The sequence below is a fragment of the Festucalex cinctus genome, chromosome 2 (genome assembly GCF_051991245.1).
Source record: "Festucalex cinctus isolate MCC-2025b chromosome 2, RoL_Fcin_1.0, whole genome shotgun sequence".
Classification (NCBI taxonomy): Eukaryota; Metazoa; Chordata; class Actinopteri; order Syngnathiformes; family Syngnathidae; genus Festucalex; species Festucalex cinctus.
This window is the reverse complement of record NC_135412.1, coordinates 26,627,227-26,649,620: the sequence shown is the minus strand read 5'-3', so window position 1 is coordinate 26,649,620 and position 22,394 is coordinate 26,627,227. Positions and strand designations below refer to the sequence as shown.

Here is a 22,394-nt window from a genome sequence, read left to right as displayed (position 1 = left end):
ATTTTAATTCTTAGCCATTGACACCACCAATTTTGAGTTTAATCTGATTTTTCTGCTATCTCAAATATTTCACATTTGTGTGCGTATGTGTCTGTGTGCAGTATCATCACAAACAATTGAAATAAATAGATAACCCATTCCCCTTCCCCCCTTGACTTAATGAATGGCATTTGAGTCCGAAAATGCATCAATGCAACAATGGCGCAGCCCAGTAACACAGCAATTGGCGGAAGAGATGAAGTGGAAGGGGACAATTAACATTTGGGAAGGTGAGACATTCCGAAAGAATGATTGCCACTAAAAGCTATTGAGTGAATGACCTTTTCTTCTGCTGCTATTCAACATCCGGCAATTGACTTCCTGCAAGCAGGCTTAAAGCTGACGCAGCTGATGACTACAAACTAAATGGATGAATGGAAAAATAAAATGTGCACTTAGCTGTTGTGTGCAGGGAAGATGTGAGCACAAGATCACATGGAAATAGAAGTAAATATTGAATATTTTGGTAATTATGTACATTAGTAAGCTATAATAAGACGTTTGTCTTATTTGTTAAGAGTATGGGAGATTCCATATAGAACTAGAGATGGCAGAACATGATTATTCAATCAAATCTTTGTTATATTTGCTTTCCACTTTGATCAATTTGGGTGACCTTTTAGCTTTTGAGATCTTAGATAGTTAGTCAGCCAGTTATTGATTTCACAGGTGACAAATGCCTTGGTTAAGGTCTGCTCTGCCTACGTGTCGTGCTCCTTTTTCTCCTTATCAGTCTGTCGCCTCAGACGCATTAGCCGCCGACTGCAGCCTCTAATTAAAAGCAATAAAGCTGCCGTCTCGTCTTCTGTCATGGTCCCTCGACGCACACGTCATCTTTTTGTCCCTCCGCCGTCAAGTGCCATTACACATGCATATATTCCCCTCCTTTTCTTTTCGCCCGCCTTTCAATATTAGCGTCGCCGCCTAATCACATTCGTTATTTGCATTTTTCATGGGCTCTTCATGTATGCAAATATCATCCACGTTGTGCATTACAAAGAAGGTTTTGATTGCGTTTATCAGGCAATATTTAACTCACAATCAAGTGAGCCAAAGCACGCATGTGGCATGTTTACCCCAAAAAGAATTTGGGGACTATTATGGAATAGCAAGATCGTTTAGCAGAACTACATACATCAACACTTCTCATAAGACACATGCACGTGTTGTTGTCAAGACCAAACCAAGACATTATCAGGACTAGACTTTTGGTGGTTGACACTGAGACATGTCATATCAAAGAAAACCCACTAATTACGTTTATAACAAAAAACAAATTCCACTATGTTGTTTTTGGCAGCACAAAACCTGCATTCTGCTCTGCCATTCACACTGATTACAATAGAACTAGTCTTGACTGGTCATGAATAAAAGTCCGAATTCTGCCCTGTCCAAGACAGAAACAAGACCAAGTAAAAATGCTTTTGATTCTGAAACAAGGCACAGATCCTTAAAAAATGGTCTTGAGACTGATCTCCGGTTGTCCAGGGTTGAAGGGTGTGATCTCCAAACTGTGTTTCAGCTCCTTCCACGGATGTTCAAAAATGATTTAGACGAGAACTCATAGAAGGCTACATCAGAATTGTTGGTTTCGGAATTTTGGTCATTATCCTGATGGACCAAAAACCAATCAAGCTTTCTGATCCTGGGCAACATATTTCTCCAGAAACTACCTTGAACAAAACAGAGCCTCCTCCATGTTTCATAGTTGGGACAGTGTTCTTTTCTTCTTATTGTGCTTCATTTTTTTTTTTAGTCTGAACATTGCCAAAAACTTCCAGTTTTGTCTCATCTGACCCATAGGATGTTCTCCCGAATGCTTTGTGGCTTGTCAATGTACAGTTCAGTCAATTCCAGACTCAACATTTGTATGGCTTATTTTCAACAGTGTTGTCCTTTTTCATAATCTCCCATGAAGTCCATTTTGGCTCAAAGCACAATGGATAGTGCAGTCTGACCCTGTTGCACCTTCACATTGGAGTTGACCTTTAATTTCTTTTGAGGTTGTTTTGGCCTTCTTTTTTTTTTATTACCATTTGTATTATCAGGCTCTTCAATTTGTCATTGGTTTTCGTTGCTCACAGGTTGGCTACAGTAGTGTGGATTTTAACCCCTTCGGACCCATAGATGGTTGCAGTGGACGTGACATATTTGCGTGATAAACCAATAAAAACACATAATTTGGATGATGTCAACACTTCTGGCTCATGATTGGATCCGAGTTAACCAATCACAATCGCAAATTAATTTGCATGATATTTATATTAAAAATTACAGCCATATTATCCTGGCATCTACTATAACAATTAAGATAACCACATTTTCTTTCTCATGTTGTGCTTATGTAAGAAAGAGCTGGTCTGAAGGGGTTAAACTTCTGAATAATATGTGCAGCGGGAGTCACGTAAACATCAAACTGCTTGGAAATGGTCTTACAGCTTTAATGTCTTGGTCTATAATATACTATGTAATCTCCTGACACTTTTTCTGGCCATTGTTCAGCGTGCATGTCCCTAACGTCATAGTGATTACTTGTCACCCGTTAAATAGGCCAACTGACTGATTACAAGTTTGAAGACACCTTTGATACTAATTAGAGGGCACGCTTTGGCTGACCATTTCCCCATGGTCAAATTATTTTCAATCTTTTCTAGGGGTACCATGATTTTTGTTTTCCAGGTCTGTTTCATGACGTCTTTCTTTCTTTCTTTCTTTCTTTCTTTCTTTCTTTCTTTCTTTCTTTCTTTCTTTCTTTCTTTCTTTCTTTCTTAACTCTGTTGAGCCACAGTTCAAAAGCAATGTCTGATTTTCATTGGTTAATTTTCATTACATTTTCATTCTTACTTTTGTCAGATTCAAGTTATTTTTGTGACCATTGTGAATTTTTCTTCCATGAATAGAGGGATACCAACAATTTGGTCCAATTTGTCTCTTAGTACCAGGGTTATTATAGTTTTTGGAAATTTCATTATAGTGAGTTTTTATTTTGTTTGAGTTTTGCTTTTTAAATTTAGTTAATTTGAATTTGTTTTTAGAGTGGCTCTGTTATTTTAAAAATGCTTAGTTTTAGTATTAGTTTTCATTTTAAAAAATGTGTATTGTGTTGCAAGATTTAATAAATAACATGGTAAAATGAAAAGAGTACCGGTAACGCACTTTTTATCTAGCGTATTATTTTGGCTGAATTAAATGAGAAAGCAGGCAAGGCGAGCGATTGGAGCCAAAAGTCAAACACGCCAAATTGTCAGCTAGGAGCGACGTCATCTGAAGGTGCTTTTCTATTGGCTGCTGCTAGAAGATGTCACTTCAGTGTGACACACCTTCAAATGTCCTTATTCCGGTTAATATCGAAATAAATATACTTAAGTCACATTTTTAATCAACCCCAAAAGCTCATTTATTAAATTAATCACCAAAGACGAAAACGAAGGAATTTTTTTTACTATAATTTTAGTTAGTTTTAGTTAGTTTTGTAAATTTAAAATGTAGTTTCACTTCGTTTTAGTTGTTTGTTTGTTTTTTAAAAATTTTTTTAATTTATTATTTTTTTTTATTTGAGTTTTAGTTAACTAAAATAACCTTGATTGGTACATTTCAATAAATGTCTGAACATGCATTGGCAACTGTTGCCACTCATTGCTGCTAGTGCCAACATACTATATTGATGATGATTTGTCCATAAATATTTCAGATATTTTTTTTCTTGTTTCCATGTCTGTTTTCCCCCGTGGATGAAGGTGTCGAGTGCATCGTCGTCCTACCCGGAGAACGAAGTCACGTCTTTGGCACTTGCGTGTTCCTCTTCTCCTTCCTCATCCCCGTGGCCATCATCAGCATCTGCTACAGCCTGATGGTCAAGCGCCTGCGCAGCGTTCGCATCCTGTCGGGCTCAAAGGAGAAGGACCGCAACCTGCGAAGGATCACCAGGATGGTCCTGGTGGTGGTGGCGGTGTTTGTGGTGTGCTGGACCCCCATCCAGATCATGGTCCTGGCCCAGTCGCTGGGCTTCAACCTGAGCAGCTTGTCCACGTTGGTCCTGATGCACTTCTGCATCGCTCTGGGCTACGTCAACAGTAGCCTCAACCCCGTCCTCTACGCCTTCCTGGACGAGAACTTCAAGCGCTGCTTCCGGGAGTTCTGCCAGCCTTCGCCGTTCCGTCTCGACACCCAGCAGTCGGGCCGGATGAGGAGCATCGCCCGGGAGGTGGCGGCCGCCTACAGCTGCAAGGCCGACGGCGGCGGTCCCGGCGGAGGGACGCCCAACCCCGCGTGACTAGGCGTGGAGCTGCCCCTGGTCGGGGTAGATCCCACACAGAGAGGAGAGACACCGGGGACGGGGAACTCCAACACAGAACTGACTCAGATCACAGCTCTCTAGCGGCGCGAGCCCCCCCGCCCGACAACTGTACGACTGGCATGGGGTGGGGGGGAATCCGATGAGGACGATGGTGCAGAAAGGAAAAGAATCTGATTTGGGGAGACCGTATGAAGGGTGATCAAAACAAGAATAGAAATGACGAATATTTGGATCTTAGAGGGTGTTTTATTTGATTCTTGGAATGTTCCACAACTCAACGAAGACCACCACGTGTCAGGAGATGAACCCTGTTCAGGGTTTAGTTTTAAAACCAATTCTCTTGCGAACAAGACTCACTGATTGCATGTCTAGAGAGGAGGCAAACCACTCATTTGGTGCTTTTAAGAAGATTGTATATTGTCAATGGAGGTGAACGGTCCACAGACAGAATCGTTTTGGACGTGTGAAAGGAAGGAAAAATGGTGGTGATGGTCTTTTTTTAATCACTAATGGGTCCACCAGATTCATGTGATAAGCCTTAAATTGAGATTTTAAATTGGTTGTAAACATTATATGTGTGTATATACACATGACACAGGATTTGGTGTCTGAAGGCATGTAATTGGTCGTATGAATGTGACCTAAGATACGTGTTTAGAATCACTTAAGAATTCACTAAATTGAAGCAAATGCTGCATTCCATAAAACAGAGAATTCCAAGGTTTCTGACCTCCCACTGGGAAAAGTGCAACGGAATGCCAAGCGAAAGCCAAAGTGGGGGATTTTATTCAAACGTGGTGCTTTGTCATTATGCATACTGCAAATGTAAAACGCTACTGTATATAGACTCTTTATTTGTATCGATTGCTTATCCTTGATATCGCCATTAATAGAAGCCTGTTCTGCATGGAATTTGGTGTTAAGATATGTTGCTATATTCTTTCTGCATGCAGTCATTTGATTATGCTGTATATAGACAGTATAAATATTTGTTAGTCAAGTACGTGCTCTGTTTTGTTTAGATTTGCTTTACATGGAACATTTGGAATCCTCTGACACCTCAGGATCTTTCTTCCATGTTTTCTGGAATGCAGCATCAGCCCATCCAAACACGGAGCTTCTCGATGAAACATTTTGTTAACAATCTGGCTTTTTTTGGCATGAATGATAGAAGATCTTCGCAGGTGCTTTGTGAATGCTGCATGGGGGGTGATGTGTTGTAATTCGCCGGGTCAAGGGTCACTTTTGAGGGTTGGGTTGAAGGTCTCAATGGAGAGCGACAGGAGAAAGGGGTCACCAAGCTCGGACCCCGCTCCATGGGACAAAGGGGCTCACTCTCTTCTTAGTGTCTTAAAGCTGACATTAACCCTGAAAGAGAAACCACAAGGTGTTATCATGATGCTGCACATCTTTGTTTATTTATTCCAATCCTCCTTTCTGCTTGTTTTTTTTTTTAACTGTGTATCCTGTTTAGGGCTTTTTGGTGAGAGGTAAGCTGTACCTATACGTCAGATGCGTTTGCAGTATAATCGCCTCTTTTAATCATGATAATGGGTTTTAGCCACCTGTTACCCTCTAGGGCTCGTATGCTTGACATTGATTGATATTTGTGATCTAAGAAAATGTTTCCAAGACCATCACCTGGGCTGGATTCACACTACCTGTCCAGTGAACCAATTCCAATTTAATGTCTTTTTTTTTAAACTATCTATTACGCGGACATTTCAAGTGACACATATTCAGTCTGTCCTTTACATCCAGTACTTTTTTTTTTTTAATTCTTAGTCATGTTGTTTGGGCTGATTGGCACATAGCCAATAGGTATCAGATTTCCATCCATCCATTTTCTTGACCGCTTATTTATCACAAGGGTCGCGGGGGCTGCTGGCGCCTATCTCAGCTGGCTCTGGGCAGTAGGCGGGGGACACCCTGGACTGGTTGCCAGCCAATCGCAGGGTATCAGATTTGCATATACTTATTAAAGTCTTGATTCCAAGCTGAGAATGTCAGATTCCAAATGTTTTTTTATTCTAATTGCGATACCATGAAGTATATCCACATCCTGTAACTTGGGAGCAAAAAAAATAAAATAAAATAAAAGTTAATTGCATTACTTGTAGTTTAAATCCAGCCCAGGAGACAGATTGATTGATTTAAGATGAGTTCAAATTTAAAACTTTCACAGGCAGCAAAAGTCTGTTTCAAGTATGCTAACTTCTTTATTGTGTAATTGTGTCGCTAGTTGTGGTGGATTTCTTTTCTTTGGATTCACTTTGTAGTACCCTTGCCTTAAGTATTGGAACAGTGAAAATATTGTTTTAATGCTGTGAGTTGAAATAATTCTGTAAGCTAATCAAGTAATGATTGGATACAAAAAAAAAAAAAAAAAGTTTTTTCTTTTCTTCTTTGTGTGCATGTATTCCAACATAATGAGTTCATATAACTGAGAGGGTTGATTTTATGGCCACTAGTGGGAGACACACAGGCCATGGAGGAATCCCACGAGCCTGCAGGGATTAACCGCATCCATTGGCGTCTCCATGGCAACGGTCAGGAAACAGTGGACACAAAGGTGTGCTTCGTGTTCAGCAAAATAAAAAATTAATAAGGGGGAAAAATGACACAAAACACTGAGTTGAAGATGGTGTTTAGTTTGGCTGACTCATCCTTTTGTATGAAACTACAGGTAACCATAGCAACAATGCGGTACCAGTGTGATAAAGTATAAAATAAACAGCAGCCATACACCTGATTATACACTTGAAGGTGATTGCGTAAGACAAACGTTTTAATCTGAGAATAGCCGTGTAGCATTTCACCACAATTCAAAGGCATTATTGAAAATGTTCTTTTCCTTAAAGGCCACTGTTGTGTAACATTTGGTGTTCTTTTTGTTGTTTGTTGTTGCGCAAAAAAAAGCTAAAGAGGACATTGATGCCAAGAGGGTGCACACTGCTGCCTTGTCGGTACGGAGTGAGTGCTCGTTTACTGCCCGTTATATCCTTGTAGATATTTCGTAACAGCTGTGTAAAAGTATTAACACAGCTCTGACCATCATTTACCTCTGATCTCTCGTTTCTTGGTGTTTTCAGTATGTAGATTAAAAAAAAGAAAAGAAAAAAAAAGTGCGCCTCTCCGAGCAGGAAGGGGCGTTAAAGTGCACCTGACTCCTCTCATCCGTTTACATTTTGCAGACCACATGAATGTTGAGCCAATAACTGTTGAAAGTCCAAATGTATAATGAAAAACATATATTGTTGATGTTGCTATTTGATAATTATGAAAATGTTGTGTTGCTTCTGTGTTTTTGCTGTGCGGGAGACACTCTGCTGTCTTTGTATCTCAGCTGATTGGAGTAATGACATCAACACAGTTCTTAGGCCTGAATTTTTCCATTGTGAGACCACATTGTAGCTAAACAAGTACAAAGTGACTTGTGGTACATACGTGGTCATGTGTCAGAGCTGTTTGTGTCACATGACTCCAGGCACAGCTAGGTAGCACCGTGATACTAGCTGGCTTGTCGTCATGGACAATTTTCTGCTGAAGCTTACATTTAAATTGTATATATATTTTTTGCATTAATATGGCATTAATAAAGATATTGATGTTGATCAACATAAGGTGACCAAACCTAGAAAACAAGTGAGCTGTGATTGGTCGTTTCCACTGAGCACGTCATTTTCAGTCGACAACAAGTAGCAAAATTGTTTTCTAAAAGTATTAATTGTACGTGAACCACACTGCACGCAACCACACTACACAGCCTCCATTGTTTTTCCATTTTCAGCAGGTGTGCTGCAGGAGGGGGGCGGGATCATTTGAACTGTCCAAGCCAAGCTTGCACTCTCACAGTGCGTGCGGATCTGCCATAACATTTCATGAGTGGCAAGTCGTGCCAACATTGAACCATCCATCCATTTTTTTTAACCGCTTACTCCTCACAAGGGTTGCGGGGGTGCTGGAGCCTATCCCAGCCAGCTTCAGGCAGTAGTACATTGAACCCTATTTACAATTTAATATGGACCACCATGGATGAAATTTTGCAATTCACTAACGGCTTGCGAAGCTATTTCTGAATGGAGAGCTCTGCCGCTGGAGCTCTCATTCAAGTGAATGGGAAGACACACCAGCGAGCGTTGTTGCAAACAAACATTACAAATCCATCCACAAGAACCTTTTAAATTGTAAATATAGTTCAACATTGTTGTAAAACATTGTATTTATTGTATATACTGTCATTTTATGAGTTTGGCGAAGACCGGCGGCGCCTTTGCTTCTTGCGTAAAACAAGGAAATGGGCGTGTGCCACAGCTTTGCTGCATTGCTGTCGGCCAATCAGATGACAGGTGACGACACGCTCCCCCTCGTCTCCCAACGACCGGCGCTGCAGAACCACTGCCGAAAGGTTTCTGAAAAGCGGTTAAAACGGAACCGCTCGGCCCCGAAAGAGTCCCAAATTGGAAACGCTAACAAAAAACAACAAATGCCGCTTCGGTGTGGAACCGTTCCGGTGGAAAAGCGCCATATTTGATCCATGTCTGCAGATCTCAGAGTCCTTCTGGGTTTATATTCAATCAGCATTTCAGGCCTTATTTTACAGTTCTCAAAGCATCAGTCCACATCACACAATGATACAAAACTGTCAACACCCACGTCTGGTGAGCAATTTTCAATCAGGAGAACTATGAGGCACTCAAGGCGATTTTTGCAGAGGTGCCTTGGCAGAGACCATTCTCTGTGATGTGGATGAGGCCCTCTGGCCAGATTGAAACAGGAGACTTGATGTGGCCTCCTGTGAAGGGAGAGGAGGGGGTGTAGGTAACCAAACATGCAACATTTTGACTTTCTTTTTTCATACATTTACATTAGAAATGCCTGTGCACTGAAACACTGTCAATAAACCAATGACTTGTTACGATATTTTTTGCTTGAAGAAGTGAGCCGACACACCCATTTCCAAATGGAAAAAATGGCTAATTCTCATGAGGCATTGTCATTCACATTGTGTGTTTCATTTCTATAATTGGGCTTTGTGTACCAATTAACTGGTATGTGTGTGTCATTCAAGAATGTGGCTGTTCCATTTTGTGAATAGGTAAGAGATTTGATGGCAAAGAGTCATCTTGAAAAGGGAGTGTCAGGTCTAGCATTTCGTGTGAGGTTTTCAGGCGTGTGTGTACAATCTGAAGAAATGTTAAGTGTTTTGAGAAATGTGTGTTACGAACTGTGAAAAACTGTAATGTATTGTGAAATCATGGAGGCTGCCGATACCAGACCCCGATATTTTAAGAGGGGGATAATCTGATGAGAAAGTCCTCCTCAGCAGTAGTTGTCCGATTACTGTTGCATGATCTCATCGCATGATAAACTTCCTGGAGAGAGAGAGAGAGAGAGAGAGAGAGAGAGAGAGAGAGAGAGAGAGAGAGAGAGAGAGAGAGAGAGAGAGAGAGAGAGAGAGAGAGAGAGAGAGAGAGAGAGAAAGAGAGAGCGAGAGAGAGAGAGAGAGAGAGAGAGAGAAGCGATAGATAGATAGATAGATAGATAGATAGATAGATAGATAGATAGATAGATAGATAGATAGATAGATAGATAGATAGATAGAAAATTGTAATATAAGTAATGTTTTTAAATCGAAAATGATAACCAAACTTTTACAGGTGCATTAAAATACTTTGTTTCTGAAGAAATATGAACAAGGTTCTACTGTACACCAGTCTGCCTGGAAGAGCTGACTCATGGGTAAAACCTGATGGAAAATTTGTGAAGAATTAAAACAGCTCTGATGGTCAACATCATTGTTGTACCCACTATATCAGGCAGCTTATTAAATGCTGTTGAATACCACAGTAGCTTATTAGAAAGCAAAGCATGGAATTCATCACGTGTCGTGTTAGCTGATTTATAGACGAGTAGCAGAACTTTAAAATCGATTCTACAACTGACTGGGAGCCAGTGTAAATCCCGAATTACTGGAGTAATATGTTCTGATCAAAGGCGCTGGATTAAATCCTGCCAGTTCTGATTTAGATTTGTGTTTCTCACAAAGTGGAGGTTTTTGATTTTCTTTCCACCATAAATTCATCGTACTTATCAAAATACTTGGCTTGGCCACAGCCAATGAGTAGCCAACTCCAAACTTCACATGGTTAACCTTCAAAAGAAACACTTGGAAGTAGTTCAACAACATCCCAGACTTCGGGTTGTGCTAATATGCAAACAGTTGCAGATAGCAGAGGATGGTTTCGATCCATTGACCTCTGGGTTATGGGCCCAGCACGCTTCCGCTGCACCACTCTGCTGCTCGAGGACAAGCATTTGTCCTGTACTCTTGTCGCTGAAGAAGAACTAGGTCGCCTGTGACACCATGGATCCGAGCAGGCTGTATCACGTTGTGCACAAAGCGATGCATGAAATCACAAACCTGGAAATTGGTGTGGAAGACTACTGTTTGACCGCCAAGTCTGCACCTCAAACCGCACCATTTCTTAAATTGCCAACAAATGTCCCTTCCTGATACTTCTTCACAGCGTAGTGTGGCCGAGCGGTCAAAGGCGCTGGATTAAGGCTCCAATTTCTCAGGAGGAGTGGGTTCAAATCTCACCACTGCCAGTTCAAATTTAGATCTGTTTCTCACAAAGTGGAGGTTTTTGATTTTCTTTGCACCATAAATTCATCGTGCTTATCAAAATACTTGGCATGGCCACAGCCAATGAGGAGCCAACTCCGAACTTCACATGGTTAACCTTCAAAAGAAACACTTGGAACAAGTTCAACAACAGACCAGACTCAGGGTTGTGCTAATGTACAAACAGTTGCAGATAGCAGAGGATGGTTTCGATCCATCGACCTCTGGGATATGGGTCCAGCACGCTTCCGCTAAGCCACTCTGCTGCTCGAGGGCAAGTATTTGTCCTGTACTCTTGTCGCTGAAGAAGAACTAGGTCGCCTGTGACACCATGGATCCGAGCAGGCTGTATCACGTTGTGCGCAAAGCGATGCATGACATCACAAACCTAGAAATTGGTGTGGAAGACTCCTGTTTGACCGCCAAGTCTGCACCTCAAACCGCAACATTTCTTAAATTGCCAACAACTGTCCCTTCCTGACATTTCTTCACTGGGTAGTGTGGCAGAGTGGTCGAAGGCGCTGGATTTAAGCTCCAGTCTCTCAGGAGGCGTAGGTTCGAATCCCACCACTGCCAGTTCCTTGTCAATGGAGTTACTGTCCGAAAATACCCGTGGATGATTTATGAGATAATTTCCAGTCAGTGAGGTAAATAAGCATTTAGTCCAAACCAGATTACCACTGTACATTTCTGGTTCTCTTGAAGATGATTTACTTCTGATCCGAGTGGGATTCATCACCTTTTGCACAAGGCTCGGTTGGACACTTCTCAACTGGATATTTTTGTGGAAACATATCCTGACAAAACTACTTAAATATGCCAACAAACCCATACGTCTAAACAGCTGTCAGCAGGTAGTGTGACCGAGCGGTCAAACGCGCTGGATTAAGGCTCCAGTCTCTCAGGAGGCGTGGGTTCAAATCCCACCAGTTCAAATTTAGATTTGAGTTTCTCACAAAATGGAAGTTTTTGATTTTCTTTCCACCATAAATTCATCGTACTTATCAAAATACTTGGCTTGGCCACAGCCAATGAGTAGCCAACTCCGAACTTCACATGGTTAACCTTCAAAAGAAACACTTGGAAGAAGTTCAACAACATACCAGACTCGGGGTTTTCCTAATATACAAAGAGTTGTAGATAGCAGAGGATGGTTTCGATCCATCAACCTCTGGGTTATGGGCCCAGCACGCTTCCGCTGCGCCACTCTGCTGCTCGAGGACAAGCATTTGTCCTGTACTCTTGTCGCTGAAGAAGAACTAGGTCGCCTGACACCATGGATCCGAGCAGGCTGTATCACGTTGTGCACAAAGCGATGCATGACATCACAAACCTAGAAATTGGTGTGGAAGATTCCTGTTTGACCGCCAAGTCTGCACCTGACCGCAACATTTCTTAAATTGCCAACAAATGTCCCTTCCTGATATTTCTTCATAGGGTCGTGTGGCCGAGCGGTCAAAGGCGCTGGATTAAGGCTCCAGGCTCTCAGGAGGCGTGGGTTCAAATCCCACCACTGCCAGTTTAGACTTAGATTTGTGTTTCTCACAAAGTGGAGATTTTTGATTTTCTTTCCACCATAAATTCATCGTACTTATCAAAATACTTTGCTTGGCCACAGCCAATGAGTAGCCAACTCCAAACTTCACATGGTTAACCTTCAAAAGAAACACTAGGAATAAGTTAAACAACATACCACACACGGGGTTGTGCTAATATGCAAACAGTTGCAGATAGCAGAGGATGGTTTCGATCCATCAACCTCTGGGTTATGGGCCCAGCACGCTTCCGCTGCGCCACTCTGCTGCTCGAGGATAAGTATTTGTCCTGTACTCTTGTCGCTGAAGAAGAACTAGGTCGCCTGTGACACCATGGATCCGAGCAGGCTGTATCACGTGCACAAAGCGATGCAGGACATCACAAACCTAGAAATTGGTGTGGAAGGCTACTGTTTGACCGCCAAGTCTGCACCTCAAACCGCAACATTTCTTAAATTGCCAACAACTGTCCCTTCCTGACATTTCTTCACAGGGTAGTGTGGCTGGGTGGTCGAAGGCGCTGGATTTAGGCTCCAGTCTCTCAGGAGGCGTGGGTTCGAATCCCACCACTGCCAGGTCCTTGTCAATGGAGTTAGTGTCCTAAAATACCCGTGGATGACTTATGAGATAAATTCCAGTCAGTGAGGCTAATAAGCATTTAGTCCAAACCAGATTACCACTGGACATTTCTGGTTCTCTGAAGATAATTTACCTCTGATCCGAGCGGGATTCATCACCTTTTGCACAAGGCTCGGTTGGACACTTCTCAACTGGATATTTTTTGTGGGAACATATCCTGACAAAACTACTTAAATATGCCAACAAACTCATACGTCTAAACAGCGGTCAGTAGGTAGTGTGGCCGAGCGGTCAAAGGCGCTGGATTAAGGCTCCAGTCTCTCAGGAGGCATGGGTTCACAACCCACCAGTTCACATTTAGATTTGGGTTTCTCACAAAATGGAAGTTTTTGATTTTCTTTCCACCATAAATTCATCGTACTTATCAAAATACTTGGCTTGGCCACAGCCAATGAGTAGCCAACTCCGAACTTCACATGGTTAACCTTCAAAAGAAGCACTTGGAAGAAGTTCAACAACATACCAGACTCGGGGTTTTCCTAATATACAAAGAGTTGTAGATAGCAGAGGATGGTTTCGATCCATCGACCTCTGGGTTATGGGCCCAGCACGCTTCCGCTGCGCCACTCTGCTGCTCGAGGACAAGCATTTGTCCTGTACTCTTGTCGCTGAAGAAGAACTAGGTCGCCTGTGACACCATGGATCCGAGCAGGCTTTATCACGTTGTGCACAAAGCGATGCAGGACATCACAAACCTAGAAATTGGTGTGGAAGACTACTGTTTGACCGCCAAGTCTGCACCTCAAACCGCAACATTTCTTAAATTGCCAACAAATGTCCCTTCCTGACATTTCTTCACAGGGTAGTGTGGCCGAGTGGTCGAAGGCGCTGGATTTAGGCTCAAGTCTCTCAGGAGGCGTGGGTTCGAATCCCACCACTGCCAGTTCCTTGTCAATGGAGTTAGTGTCCTAAAATACCCGTGGATGACTTATGAGATAAATTCCAGTCAGTGAGGCTAATAAGCATTTAGTCCAAACCAGATTACCACTGGACATTTCTGGTTCTCTTGAAGATAATTTACCTCTGATCTGCGCGGGATTCATCACATTTGCACAAGGCTCGGTTGGACACTTCTCAACTGGATATTTTTTTGTGGGAACATATCCTGACAAAACTACTTAAATATGCCAACAAACTCATACGTCTAAACAGCGGTCAGCAGGTAGTGTGGCCGAGCGGTCAAAGGCGCTGGTTTAAGACTCCAGTCTCTCAGGAGGTGTGGGTTCACGTCCCACCAGTGCACATTTAGATTTGGGTTTCTCACAAAATGGAAGTTTTTGATTTTCTTTCCACCATAAATTCATCGTACTTATCAAAATACTTGGCTTGGCCACAGCCAATGAGTAGCCAACTCCGAACTTCACATGGTTAACCTTCAAAAGAAACACTTGGAATAAGTTCAACAACATACCAGACTCAGGGTTTTGCTAATATACAAACAGTTGCAGATAGCAGAGGATGGTTTCGATCCATCGACCTCTGGGTTATGGGCCCAGCACGCTTCCGCTGCGCCACTCTGCTGCTCGAGGACAAGCATTTGTCCTGTACTCTTGTCGCTGAAGAAGAACTAGGTCGCCTGTGACACCATGGATCCGAGCAGGCTTTATCACGTTGTGCACAAAGCGATGCAGGACATCACAAACCTAGAAATTGGTGTGGAAGACTACTGTTTGACCGCCAAGTCTGCACCTCAAACCTCAACATTTCTTAAATTGCCAACAAATGTCCCTTCCTGATGTTTCTTCACAGGGTAGTGTGGCCGAGCGGTCAAAGGCGCTGGATTAAGGCTCCAGTCTCTCAGGAGGGTTCGATTCCCACCACTGCCAGTTCCTTGTCAATGGAGTTAGTGTCCTAAAATACCAGAGGATGACTTATGAGATAATTTCCAGTCAGTGAGGCAAATACGCATTTAGTCCAAACCAGATTACCACTGGACATTTCTGGTTCTCTTGAAGATAATTTACCTCTGATCCGAGCGGGATTCATCACCTTTTGCACAAGGCTCGGTTGGACACTTCTCAACTGGATATTTTTTGTGGGAACATATCCTGACAAAACTACTTAAATATGCCAACAAACTCATACGTCTAAACAGCGGTCAGTAGGTAGTGTGGCCGAGCGGTCAAAGGCGCTGGATTAAGGCTCCAGTCTCTCAGGAGGCATGGGTTCACAACCCACCAGTTCACATTTAGATTTGGGTTTCTCACAAAATGGAAGTTTTTGATTTTCTTTCCACCATAAATTCATCGTACTTATCAAAATACTTGGCTTGGCCACAGCCAATGAGTAGCCAACTCCGAACTTCACATGGTTAACCTTCAAAAGAAGCACTTGGAAGAAGTTCAACAACATACCAGACTCGGGGTTTTCCTAATATACAAAGAGTTGTAGATAGCAGAGGATGGTTTCGATCCATCGACCTCTGGGTTATGGGCCCAGCACGCTTCCGCTGCGCCACTCTGCTGCTCGAGGACAAGCATTTGTCCTGTACTCTTGTCGCTGAAGAAGAACTAGGTCGCCTGTGACACCATGGATCCGAGCAGGCTTTATCACGTTGTGCACAAAGCGATGCAGGACATCACAAACCTAGAAATTGGTGTGGAAGACTACTGTTTGACCGCCAAGTCTGCACCTCAAACCGCAACATTTCTTAAATTGCCAACAAATGTCCCTTCCTGACATTTCTTCACAGGGTAGTGTGGCCGAGTGGTCGAAGGCGCTGGATTTAGGCTCCAGTCTCTCAGGAGGCGTGGGTTCGAATCCCACCACTGCCAGTTCCTTGTCAATGGAGTTAGTGTCCTAAAATACCCGTGGATGACTTAAGAGATAAATTCCAGTCAGTGAGGCTAATAAGCATTTAGTCCAAACCAGATTACCACTGGACATTTCTGGTTCTCTTGAAGATAATTTACCTCTGATCCGTGCGGGATTCATCACATTTGCACAAGGCTCGGTTGGACACTTCTCAACTGGATATTTTTTTGTGGGAACATATCCTGACAAAACTACTTAAATATGCCAACAAACTCATACGTCTAAACAGCGGTCAGCAGGTAGTGTGGCCGAGCGGTCAAAGGCGCTGGATTAAGACTCCAGTCTCTCAGGAGGCGTGGGTTCACGTCCCACCAGTTCACATTTAGATTTGGGTTTCTCACAAAATGGAAGTTTTTGATTTTCTTTCCACCATAAATTCATCGTACTTATCAAAATACTTGGCTTGGCCACAGCCAATGAGTAGCCAACTCCGAACTTCACATGGTTAACCTTCAAAAGAAACACTTGGAATAAGTTCAACAACATACCTGACTCAGGGTTTTGCTAATATACAAACAGTTGCAGATAGCAGAGGATGGTTTCGATCCATCAACCTCTGGGTTATGGGCCCAGCACGCTTCCGCTGCGCCACTCTGCTGCTCGAGGACAAGCATTTGTCCTCTACTCTTGTCGCTGAAGAAGAACTAGGTCGCCTGTGACACCATGGATCCGAGCAGGCTTTATCACGTTGTGCACAAAGCGATGCAGGACATCACAAACCTAGAAATTGGTGTGGAAGACTACTGTTTGACCGCCAAGTCTGCACCTCAAACCGCAACATTTCTTAAATTGCCAACAAATGTCCCTTCCTGATATTTCTTCACAGGGTAGTGTGGCCGAGCGGTCAAAGGCGCTGGATTAAGGCTCCAGTCTCTCAGGAGGGTTCGATTCCCACCACTGCCAGTTCCTTGTCAATGGAGTTAGTGTCCTAAAATACCTGAGGATGACTTATGAGATAATTTCCAGTCAGTGAGGCAAATACGCATTTAGTCCAAACCAGATTACCACTGGACATTTCTGGTTCTCTTGAAGATAATTTACCTCTGATCCGAGCGGGATTCATCACCTTTTGCACAAGGCTCGGTTGGACACTTCTCAACTGGATATTTTTTGCGGGAACATATCCTGACAAAACTACTTAAATATGCCAACAAACTCATACGTCTAAACAGCGGTCAGTAGGTAGTGTGGCCGAGCGGTCAAAGGCGCTGGATTAAGGCTCCAGTCTCTCAGGAGGCATGGGTTCACAACCCACCAGTTCACATTTAGATTTGGGTTTCTCACAAAATGGAAGTTTTTGATTTTCTTTCCACCATAAATTCATCGTACTTATCAAAATACTTGGCTTGGCCACAGCCAATGAGTAGCCAACTCCGAACTTCACATGGTTAACCTTCAAAAGAAGCACTTGGAAGAAGTTCAACAACATACCAGACTCGGGGTTTTCCTAATATACAAAGAGTTGTAGATAGCAGAGGATGGTTTCGATCCATCGACCTCTGGGTTATGGGCCCAGCACGCTTCCGCTGCGCCACTCTGCTGCTCGAGGACAAGCATTTGTCCTGTACTCTTGTCGCTGAAGAAGAACTAGGTCGCCTGTGACACCATGGATCCGAGCAGGCTTTATCACGTTGTGCACAAAGCGATGCAGGACATCACAAACCTAGAAATTGGTGTGGAAGACTACTGTTTGACCGCCAAGTCTGCACCTCAAACCGCAACATTTCTTAAATTGCCAACAAATGTCCCTTCCTGACATTTCTTCACAGGGTAGTGTGGCCGAGTGGTCGAAGGCACTGGATTTAGGCTCCAGTCTCTCAGGAGGCGTGGGTTCGAATCCCACCACTGCCAGTTCCTTGTCAATGGAGTTAGTGTCCTAAAATACCCGTGGATGACTTATGAGATAAATTCCAGTCAGTGAGGCTAATAAGCATTTAGTCCAAACCAGATTACCACTGGACATTTCTGGTTCTCTTGAAGATAATTTACCTCTGATCCGTGCGGGATTCATCACATTTGCACAAGGCTCGGTTGGACACTTCTCAACTGGATATTTTTTTGTGGGAACATATCCTGACAAAACTACTCAAATATGCCAACAAACTCATACGTCTAAACAGCGGTCAGCAGGTAGTGTGGCCGAGCGGTCAAAGGCGCTGGATTAAGACTCCAGTCTCTCAGGAGGCGTGGGTTCACGTCCCACCAGTTCACATTTAGATTTGGGTTGCACACAAAATGGAAGTTTTTGATTTTCTTTCCACCATAAATTCATCGTACTTATCAAAATACTTGGCTTGGCCACAGCCAATGAGTAGCCAACTCCGAACTTCACATGGTTAACCTTCAAAAGAAACACTTGGAATAAGTTCAACAACATACCAGACTCAGGGTTTTGCTAATATACAAACAGTTGCAGATAGCAGAGGCTGGTTTCGATCCATCGACCTCTGGGTTATGGGCCCAGCACGCTTCCGCTGCGCCACTCTGCTGCTCGAGGACAAGCATTTGTCCTGTACTCTTGTCGCTGAAGAAGAACTAGGTCGCCTGTGACACCATGGATCCGAGCAGGCTTTATCACGTTGTGCACAAAGCGATGCAGGACATCACAAACCTAGAAATTGGTGTGGAAGACTACTGTTTGACCGCCAAGTCTGCACCTCAAACCGCAACATTTCTTAAATTGCCAACAAATGTCCCTTCCTGATATTTCTTCACAGGCTAGTGTGGCCGAGCGGTCAAAGGCGCTGGATTAAGGCTCCAGTCTCTCAGGAGGGTTCGATTCCCACCACTGCCAGTTCCTTGTCAATGGAGTTAGTGTCCTAAAATACCCGAGGATGACTTATGAGATAATTTCCAGTCAGTGAGGCAAATACGCATTTAGTCCAAACCAGATTACCACTGGACATTTCTGGTTCTCTTGAAGATAATTTACCTCTGATCCGAGCGGGATTCATCACCTTTTGCACAAGGCTCGGTTGGACACTTCTCAACTGGATATTTTTTGTGGGAACATATCCTGACAAAACTACTTAAATATGCCAACAAACTCATACGTCTAAACAGCGGTCAGTAGGTAGTGTGGCCGAGCGGTCAAAGGCGCTGGATTAAGGCTCCAGTCTCTCAGGAGGCATGGGTTCACAACCCACCAGTTCACATTTAGATTTGGGTTTCTCACAAAATGGAAGTTTTTGATTTTCTTTCCACCATAAATTCATCGTACTTATCAAAATACTTGGCTTGGCCACAGCCAATGAGTAGCCAACTCCGAACTTCACATGGTTAACCTTCAAAAGAAGCACTTGGAAGAAGTTCAACAACATACCAGACTCGGGGTTTTCCTAATATACAAAGAGTTTTAGATAGCAGAGGATGGTTTCGATCCATCGACCTCTGGGTTATGGGCCCAGCACGCTTCCGCTGCGCCACTCTGCTGCTCGAGCACAAGCATTTGTCCTGTACTCTTGTCGCTGAAGAAGAACTAGGTCGCCTGTGACACCATGGATCCGAGCAGGCTTTATCACGTTGTGCACAAAGCGATGCAGGACATCACAAACCTAGAAATTGGTGTGGAAGACTACTGTTTGACCGCCAAGTCTGCACCTCAAACCGCAACATTTCTTAAATTGCCAACAAATGTCCCTTCCTGACATTTCTTCACAGGGTAGTGTGGCCGAGTGGTCGAAGGCGCTGGATTTAGGCTCCAGTCTCTCAGGAGGCGTGGGTTCGAATCCCACCACTGACAGTTCCTTGTCAATGGAGTTAGTGTCCTAAAATACCCGTGGATGACTTATGAGATAAATTCCAGTCAGTGAGGCTAATAAGCATTTAGTCCAAACCAGATTACCACTGGACATTTCTGGTTCTCTTGAAGATAATTTACCTCTGATCTGTGCGGGATTCATCACATTTGCACAAGGCTCGGTTGGACACTTCTCAACTGGATATTTTTTTGTGGGAACATATCCTGACAAAACTACTTAAATATGCCAACAAACTCATACGTCTAAACAGCGGTCAGCAGGTAGTGTGGCCGAGCGGTCAAAGGCGCTGGATTAAGACTCCAGTCTCTCAGGAGGCGTGGGTTCACGTCCCACCAGTTCACATTTAGATTTGGGTTTCTCACAAAGTGGAAGTTTTTGATTTTCTTTCCACCATAAATTCATCGTACTTATCAAAATACTTGGCTTGGCCACAGCCAATGAGTAGCCAACTCCGAACTTCACATGGTTAACCTTCAAAAGAAGCACTTGGAAGAAGTTCAACAACATACCAGACTCGGGGTTTTCCTAATATACAAAGAGTTGTAGATAGCAGAGGATGGTTTCGATCCATCGACCTCTGGGTTATGGGCCCAGCACGCTTCCGCTGCGCCACTCTGCTGCTCGAGGACAAGCATTTGTCCTGTACTCTTGTCGCTGAAGAAGAACTAGGTCGCCTGTGACACCATGGATCCGAGCAGGCTTTATCACGTTGTGCACAAAGCGATGCAGGACATCACAAACCTAGAAATTGGTGTGGAAGACTACTGTTTGACCGCCAAGTCTGCACCTCAAACCGCAATATTTCTTAAATTGCCAACAAATGTCCCTTCCTGACATTTCTTCACAGGGTAGTGTGGCCGAGTGGTCGAAGGCGCTGGATTTAGGCTCAAGTCTCTCAGGAGGCGTGGGTTCGAATCCCACCACTGCCAGTTCCTTGTCAATGGAGTTAGTGTCCTAAAATACCCGTGGATGACTTATGAGATAAATTCCAGTCAGTGAGGCTAATAAGCATTTAGTCCAAACCAGATTACCACTGGACATTTCTGGTTCTCTTGAAGATAATTTACCTCTGATCTGTGCGGGATTCATCACATTTGCACAAGGCTCGGTTGGACACTTCTCAACTGGATATTTTTTTGTGGGAACATATCCTGACAAAACTACTTAAATATGCCAACAAACTCATACGTCTAAACAGCGGTCAGCAGGTAGTGTGGCCGAGCGGTCAAAGGCGCTGGTTTAAGACTCCAGTCTCTCAGGAGGCGTGGGTTCACGTCCCACCAGTGCACATTTAGATTTGGGTTTCTCACAAAATGGAAGTTTTTGATTTTCTTTCCACCATAAATTCATCGTACTTATCAAAATACTTGGCTTGGCCACAGCCAATGAGTAGCCAACTCCGAACTTCACATGGTTAACCTTCAAAAGAAACACTTGGAATAAGTTCAACAACATACCAGACTCAGGGTTTTGCTAATATACAAATAGTTGCAGATAGCAGAGGATGGTTTCGATCCATCAACCTCTGGGTTATGGGCCCAGCACGCTTCCGCTGCGCCACTCTGCTGCTCGAGGACAAGCATTTGTCCTGTACTCTTGTCGCTGAAGAAGAACTAGGTCGCCTGTGACACCATGGATCCGAGCAGGCTTTATCACGTTGTGCACAAAGCGATGCAGGACATCACAAACCTAGAAATTGGTGTGGAAGACTACTGTTTGACCGCCAAGTCTGCACCTCAAACCGCAACATTTCTTAAATTGCCAACAAATGTCCCTTCCTGATATTTCTTCACAGGGTAGTGTGGCCGAGCGGTCAAAGGCGCTGGATTAAGGCTCCAGTCTCTCAGGAGGGTTCGATTCCCACCACTGCCAGTTCCTTGTCAATGGAGTTAGTGTCCTAAAATACCAGAGGATGACTTATGAGATAATTTCCAGTCAGTGAGGCAAATACGCATTTAGTCCAAACCAGATTACCACTGGACATTTCTGGTTCTCTTGAAGATAATTTACCTCTGATCCGAGCGGGATTCATCACCTTTTGCACAAGGCTCGGTTGGACACTTCTCAACTGGATATTTTTTGTGGGAACATATCCTGACAAAACTACTTAAATATGCCAACAAACTCATACGTCTAAACAGCGGTCAGTAGGTAGTGTGGCCGAGCGGTCAAAGGCGCTGGATTAAGGCTCCAGTCTCTCAGGAGGCATGGGTTCACAACCCACCAGTTCACATTTAGATTTGGGTTTCTCACAAAATGGAAGTTTTTGATTTTCTTTCCACCATAAATTCATCGTACTTATCAAAATACTTGGCTTGGCCACAGCCAATGAGTAGCCAACTCCGAACTTCACATGGTTAACCTTCAAAAGAAGCACTTGGAAGAAGTTCAACAACTTACCAGACTCGGGGTTTTCCTAATATACAAAGAGTTGTAGATAGCAGAGGATGGTTTCGATCCATCGACCTCTGGGTTATGGGCCCAGCACGCTTCCGCTGCGCCACTCTGCTGCTCGAGGACAAGCATTTGTCCTGTACTCTTGTCGCTGAAGAAGAACTAGGTCGCCTGTGACACCATGGATCCGAGCAGGCTTTATCACGTTGTGCACAAAGCGATGCAGGACATCACAAACCTAGAAATTGGTGTGGAAGACTACTGTTTGACCGCCAAGTCTGCACCTC

General features: G+C 43.6%; 1 protein-coding gene and 15 non-coding genes across 16 annotated transcripts in view; 9 read left to right on the top strand and 7 right to left on the bottom strand.

Annotated features, from left to right (window-relative positions):
• Nucleotides 1-7,951, top strand: part of oprl1 (opiate receptor-like 1) — a 50,760-nt gene extending 42,809 nt beyond the window's left edge. The window contains exon 6 of the mRNA XM_077514065.1: nucleotides 3,777-7,951. Coding sequence (XP_077370191.1) covers nucleotides 3,777-4,312 — 536 coding nt within the window. The 3' untranslated portion in view covers nucleotides 4,313-7,951. The remainder of the gene's footprint in view (nucleotides 1-3,776) is intronic.
• A 3,507-nt stretch (nucleotides 7,952-11,458) lies between these two features.
• Nucleotides 11,459-11,540, top strand: trnal-uaa (transfer RNA leucine (anticodon UAA)). Its single transcript has one exon. It is a non-coding gene; the product is annotated as a tRNA-Leu (tRNA).
• An 861-nt stretch (nucleotides 11,541-12,401) lies between these two features.
• On the top strand, nucleotides 12,402-12,483 carry trnal-aag (transfer RNA leucine (anticodon AAG)). Its single transcript has one exon. It is a non-coding gene; the product is annotated as a tRNA-Leu (tRNA).
• Nucleotides 12,484-12,992: 509 nt separating this feature from the next.
• On the top strand, nucleotides 12,993-13,074 carry trnal-uag (transfer RNA leucine (anticodon UAG)). Its single transcript has one exon. It is a non-coding gene; the product is annotated as a tRNA-Leu (tRNA).
• Nucleotides 13,075-13,639: 565 nt separating this feature from the next.
• Nucleotides 13,640-13,711, bottom strand: trnam-cau (transfer RNA methionine (anticodon CAU)). The gene has a single exon. It is a non-coding gene; the product is annotated as a tRNA-Met (tRNA).
• A 228-nt stretch (nucleotides 13,712-13,939) lies between these two features.
• Nucleotides 13,940-14,021, top strand: trnal-uag (transfer RNA leucine (anticodon UAG)). Its single transcript has one exon. It is a non-coding gene; the product is annotated as a tRNA-Leu (tRNA).
• A 566-nt stretch (nucleotides 14,022-14,587) lies between these two features.
• trnam-cau (transfer RNA methionine (anticodon CAU)) lies at nucleotides 14,588-14,659 on the bottom strand. The gene has a single exon. It is a non-coding gene; the product is annotated as a tRNA-Met (tRNA).
• An 871-nt stretch (nucleotides 14,660-15,530) lies between these two features.
• trnam-cau (transfer RNA methionine (anticodon CAU)) lies at nucleotides 15,531-15,602 on the bottom strand. Its single transcript has one exon. It is a non-coding gene; the product is annotated as a tRNA-Met (tRNA).
• Nucleotides 15,603-15,830: 228 nt separating this feature from the next.
• On the top strand, nucleotides 15,831-15,912 carry trnal-uag (transfer RNA leucine (anticodon UAG)). Its single transcript has one exon. It is a non-coding gene; the product is annotated as a tRNA-Leu (tRNA).
• Nucleotides 15,913-17,421: 1,509 nt separating this feature from the next.
• Nucleotides 17,422-17,493, bottom strand: trnam-cau (transfer RNA methionine (anticodon CAU)). Its single transcript has one exon. It is a non-coding gene; the product is annotated as a tRNA-Met (tRNA).
• A 228-nt stretch (nucleotides 17,494-17,721) lies between these two features.
• Nucleotides 17,722-17,803, top strand: trnal-uag (transfer RNA leucine (anticodon UAG)). The gene has a single exon. It is a non-coding gene; the product is annotated as a tRNA-Leu (tRNA).
• Nucleotides 17,804-19,312: 1,509 nt separating this feature from the next.
• On the bottom strand, nucleotides 19,313-19,384 carry trnam-cau (transfer RNA methionine (anticodon CAU)). Its single transcript has one exon. It is a non-coding gene; the product is annotated as a tRNA-Met (tRNA).
• Nucleotides 19,385-19,612: 228 nt separating this feature from the next.
• On the top strand, nucleotides 19,613-19,694 carry trnal-uag (transfer RNA leucine (anticodon UAG)). The gene has a single exon. It is a non-coding gene; the product is annotated as a tRNA-Leu (tRNA).
• A 566-nt stretch (nucleotides 19,695-20,260) lies between these two features.
• On the bottom strand, nucleotides 20,261-20,332 carry trnam-cau (transfer RNA methionine (anticodon CAU)). Its single transcript has one exon. It is a non-coding gene; the product is annotated as a tRNA-Met (tRNA).
• A 228-nt stretch (nucleotides 20,333-20,560) lies between these two features.
• Nucleotides 20,561-20,642, top strand: trnal-uag (transfer RNA leucine (anticodon UAG)). The gene has a single exon. It is a non-coding gene; the product is annotated as a tRNA-Leu (tRNA).
• Nucleotides 20,643-22,151: 1,509 nt separating this feature from the next.
• On the bottom strand, nucleotides 22,152-22,223 carry trnam-cau (transfer RNA methionine (anticodon CAU)). The gene has a single exon. It is a non-coding gene; the product is annotated as a tRNA-Met (tRNA).
• Nucleotides 22,224-22,394: the final 171 nt, after the last annotated feature.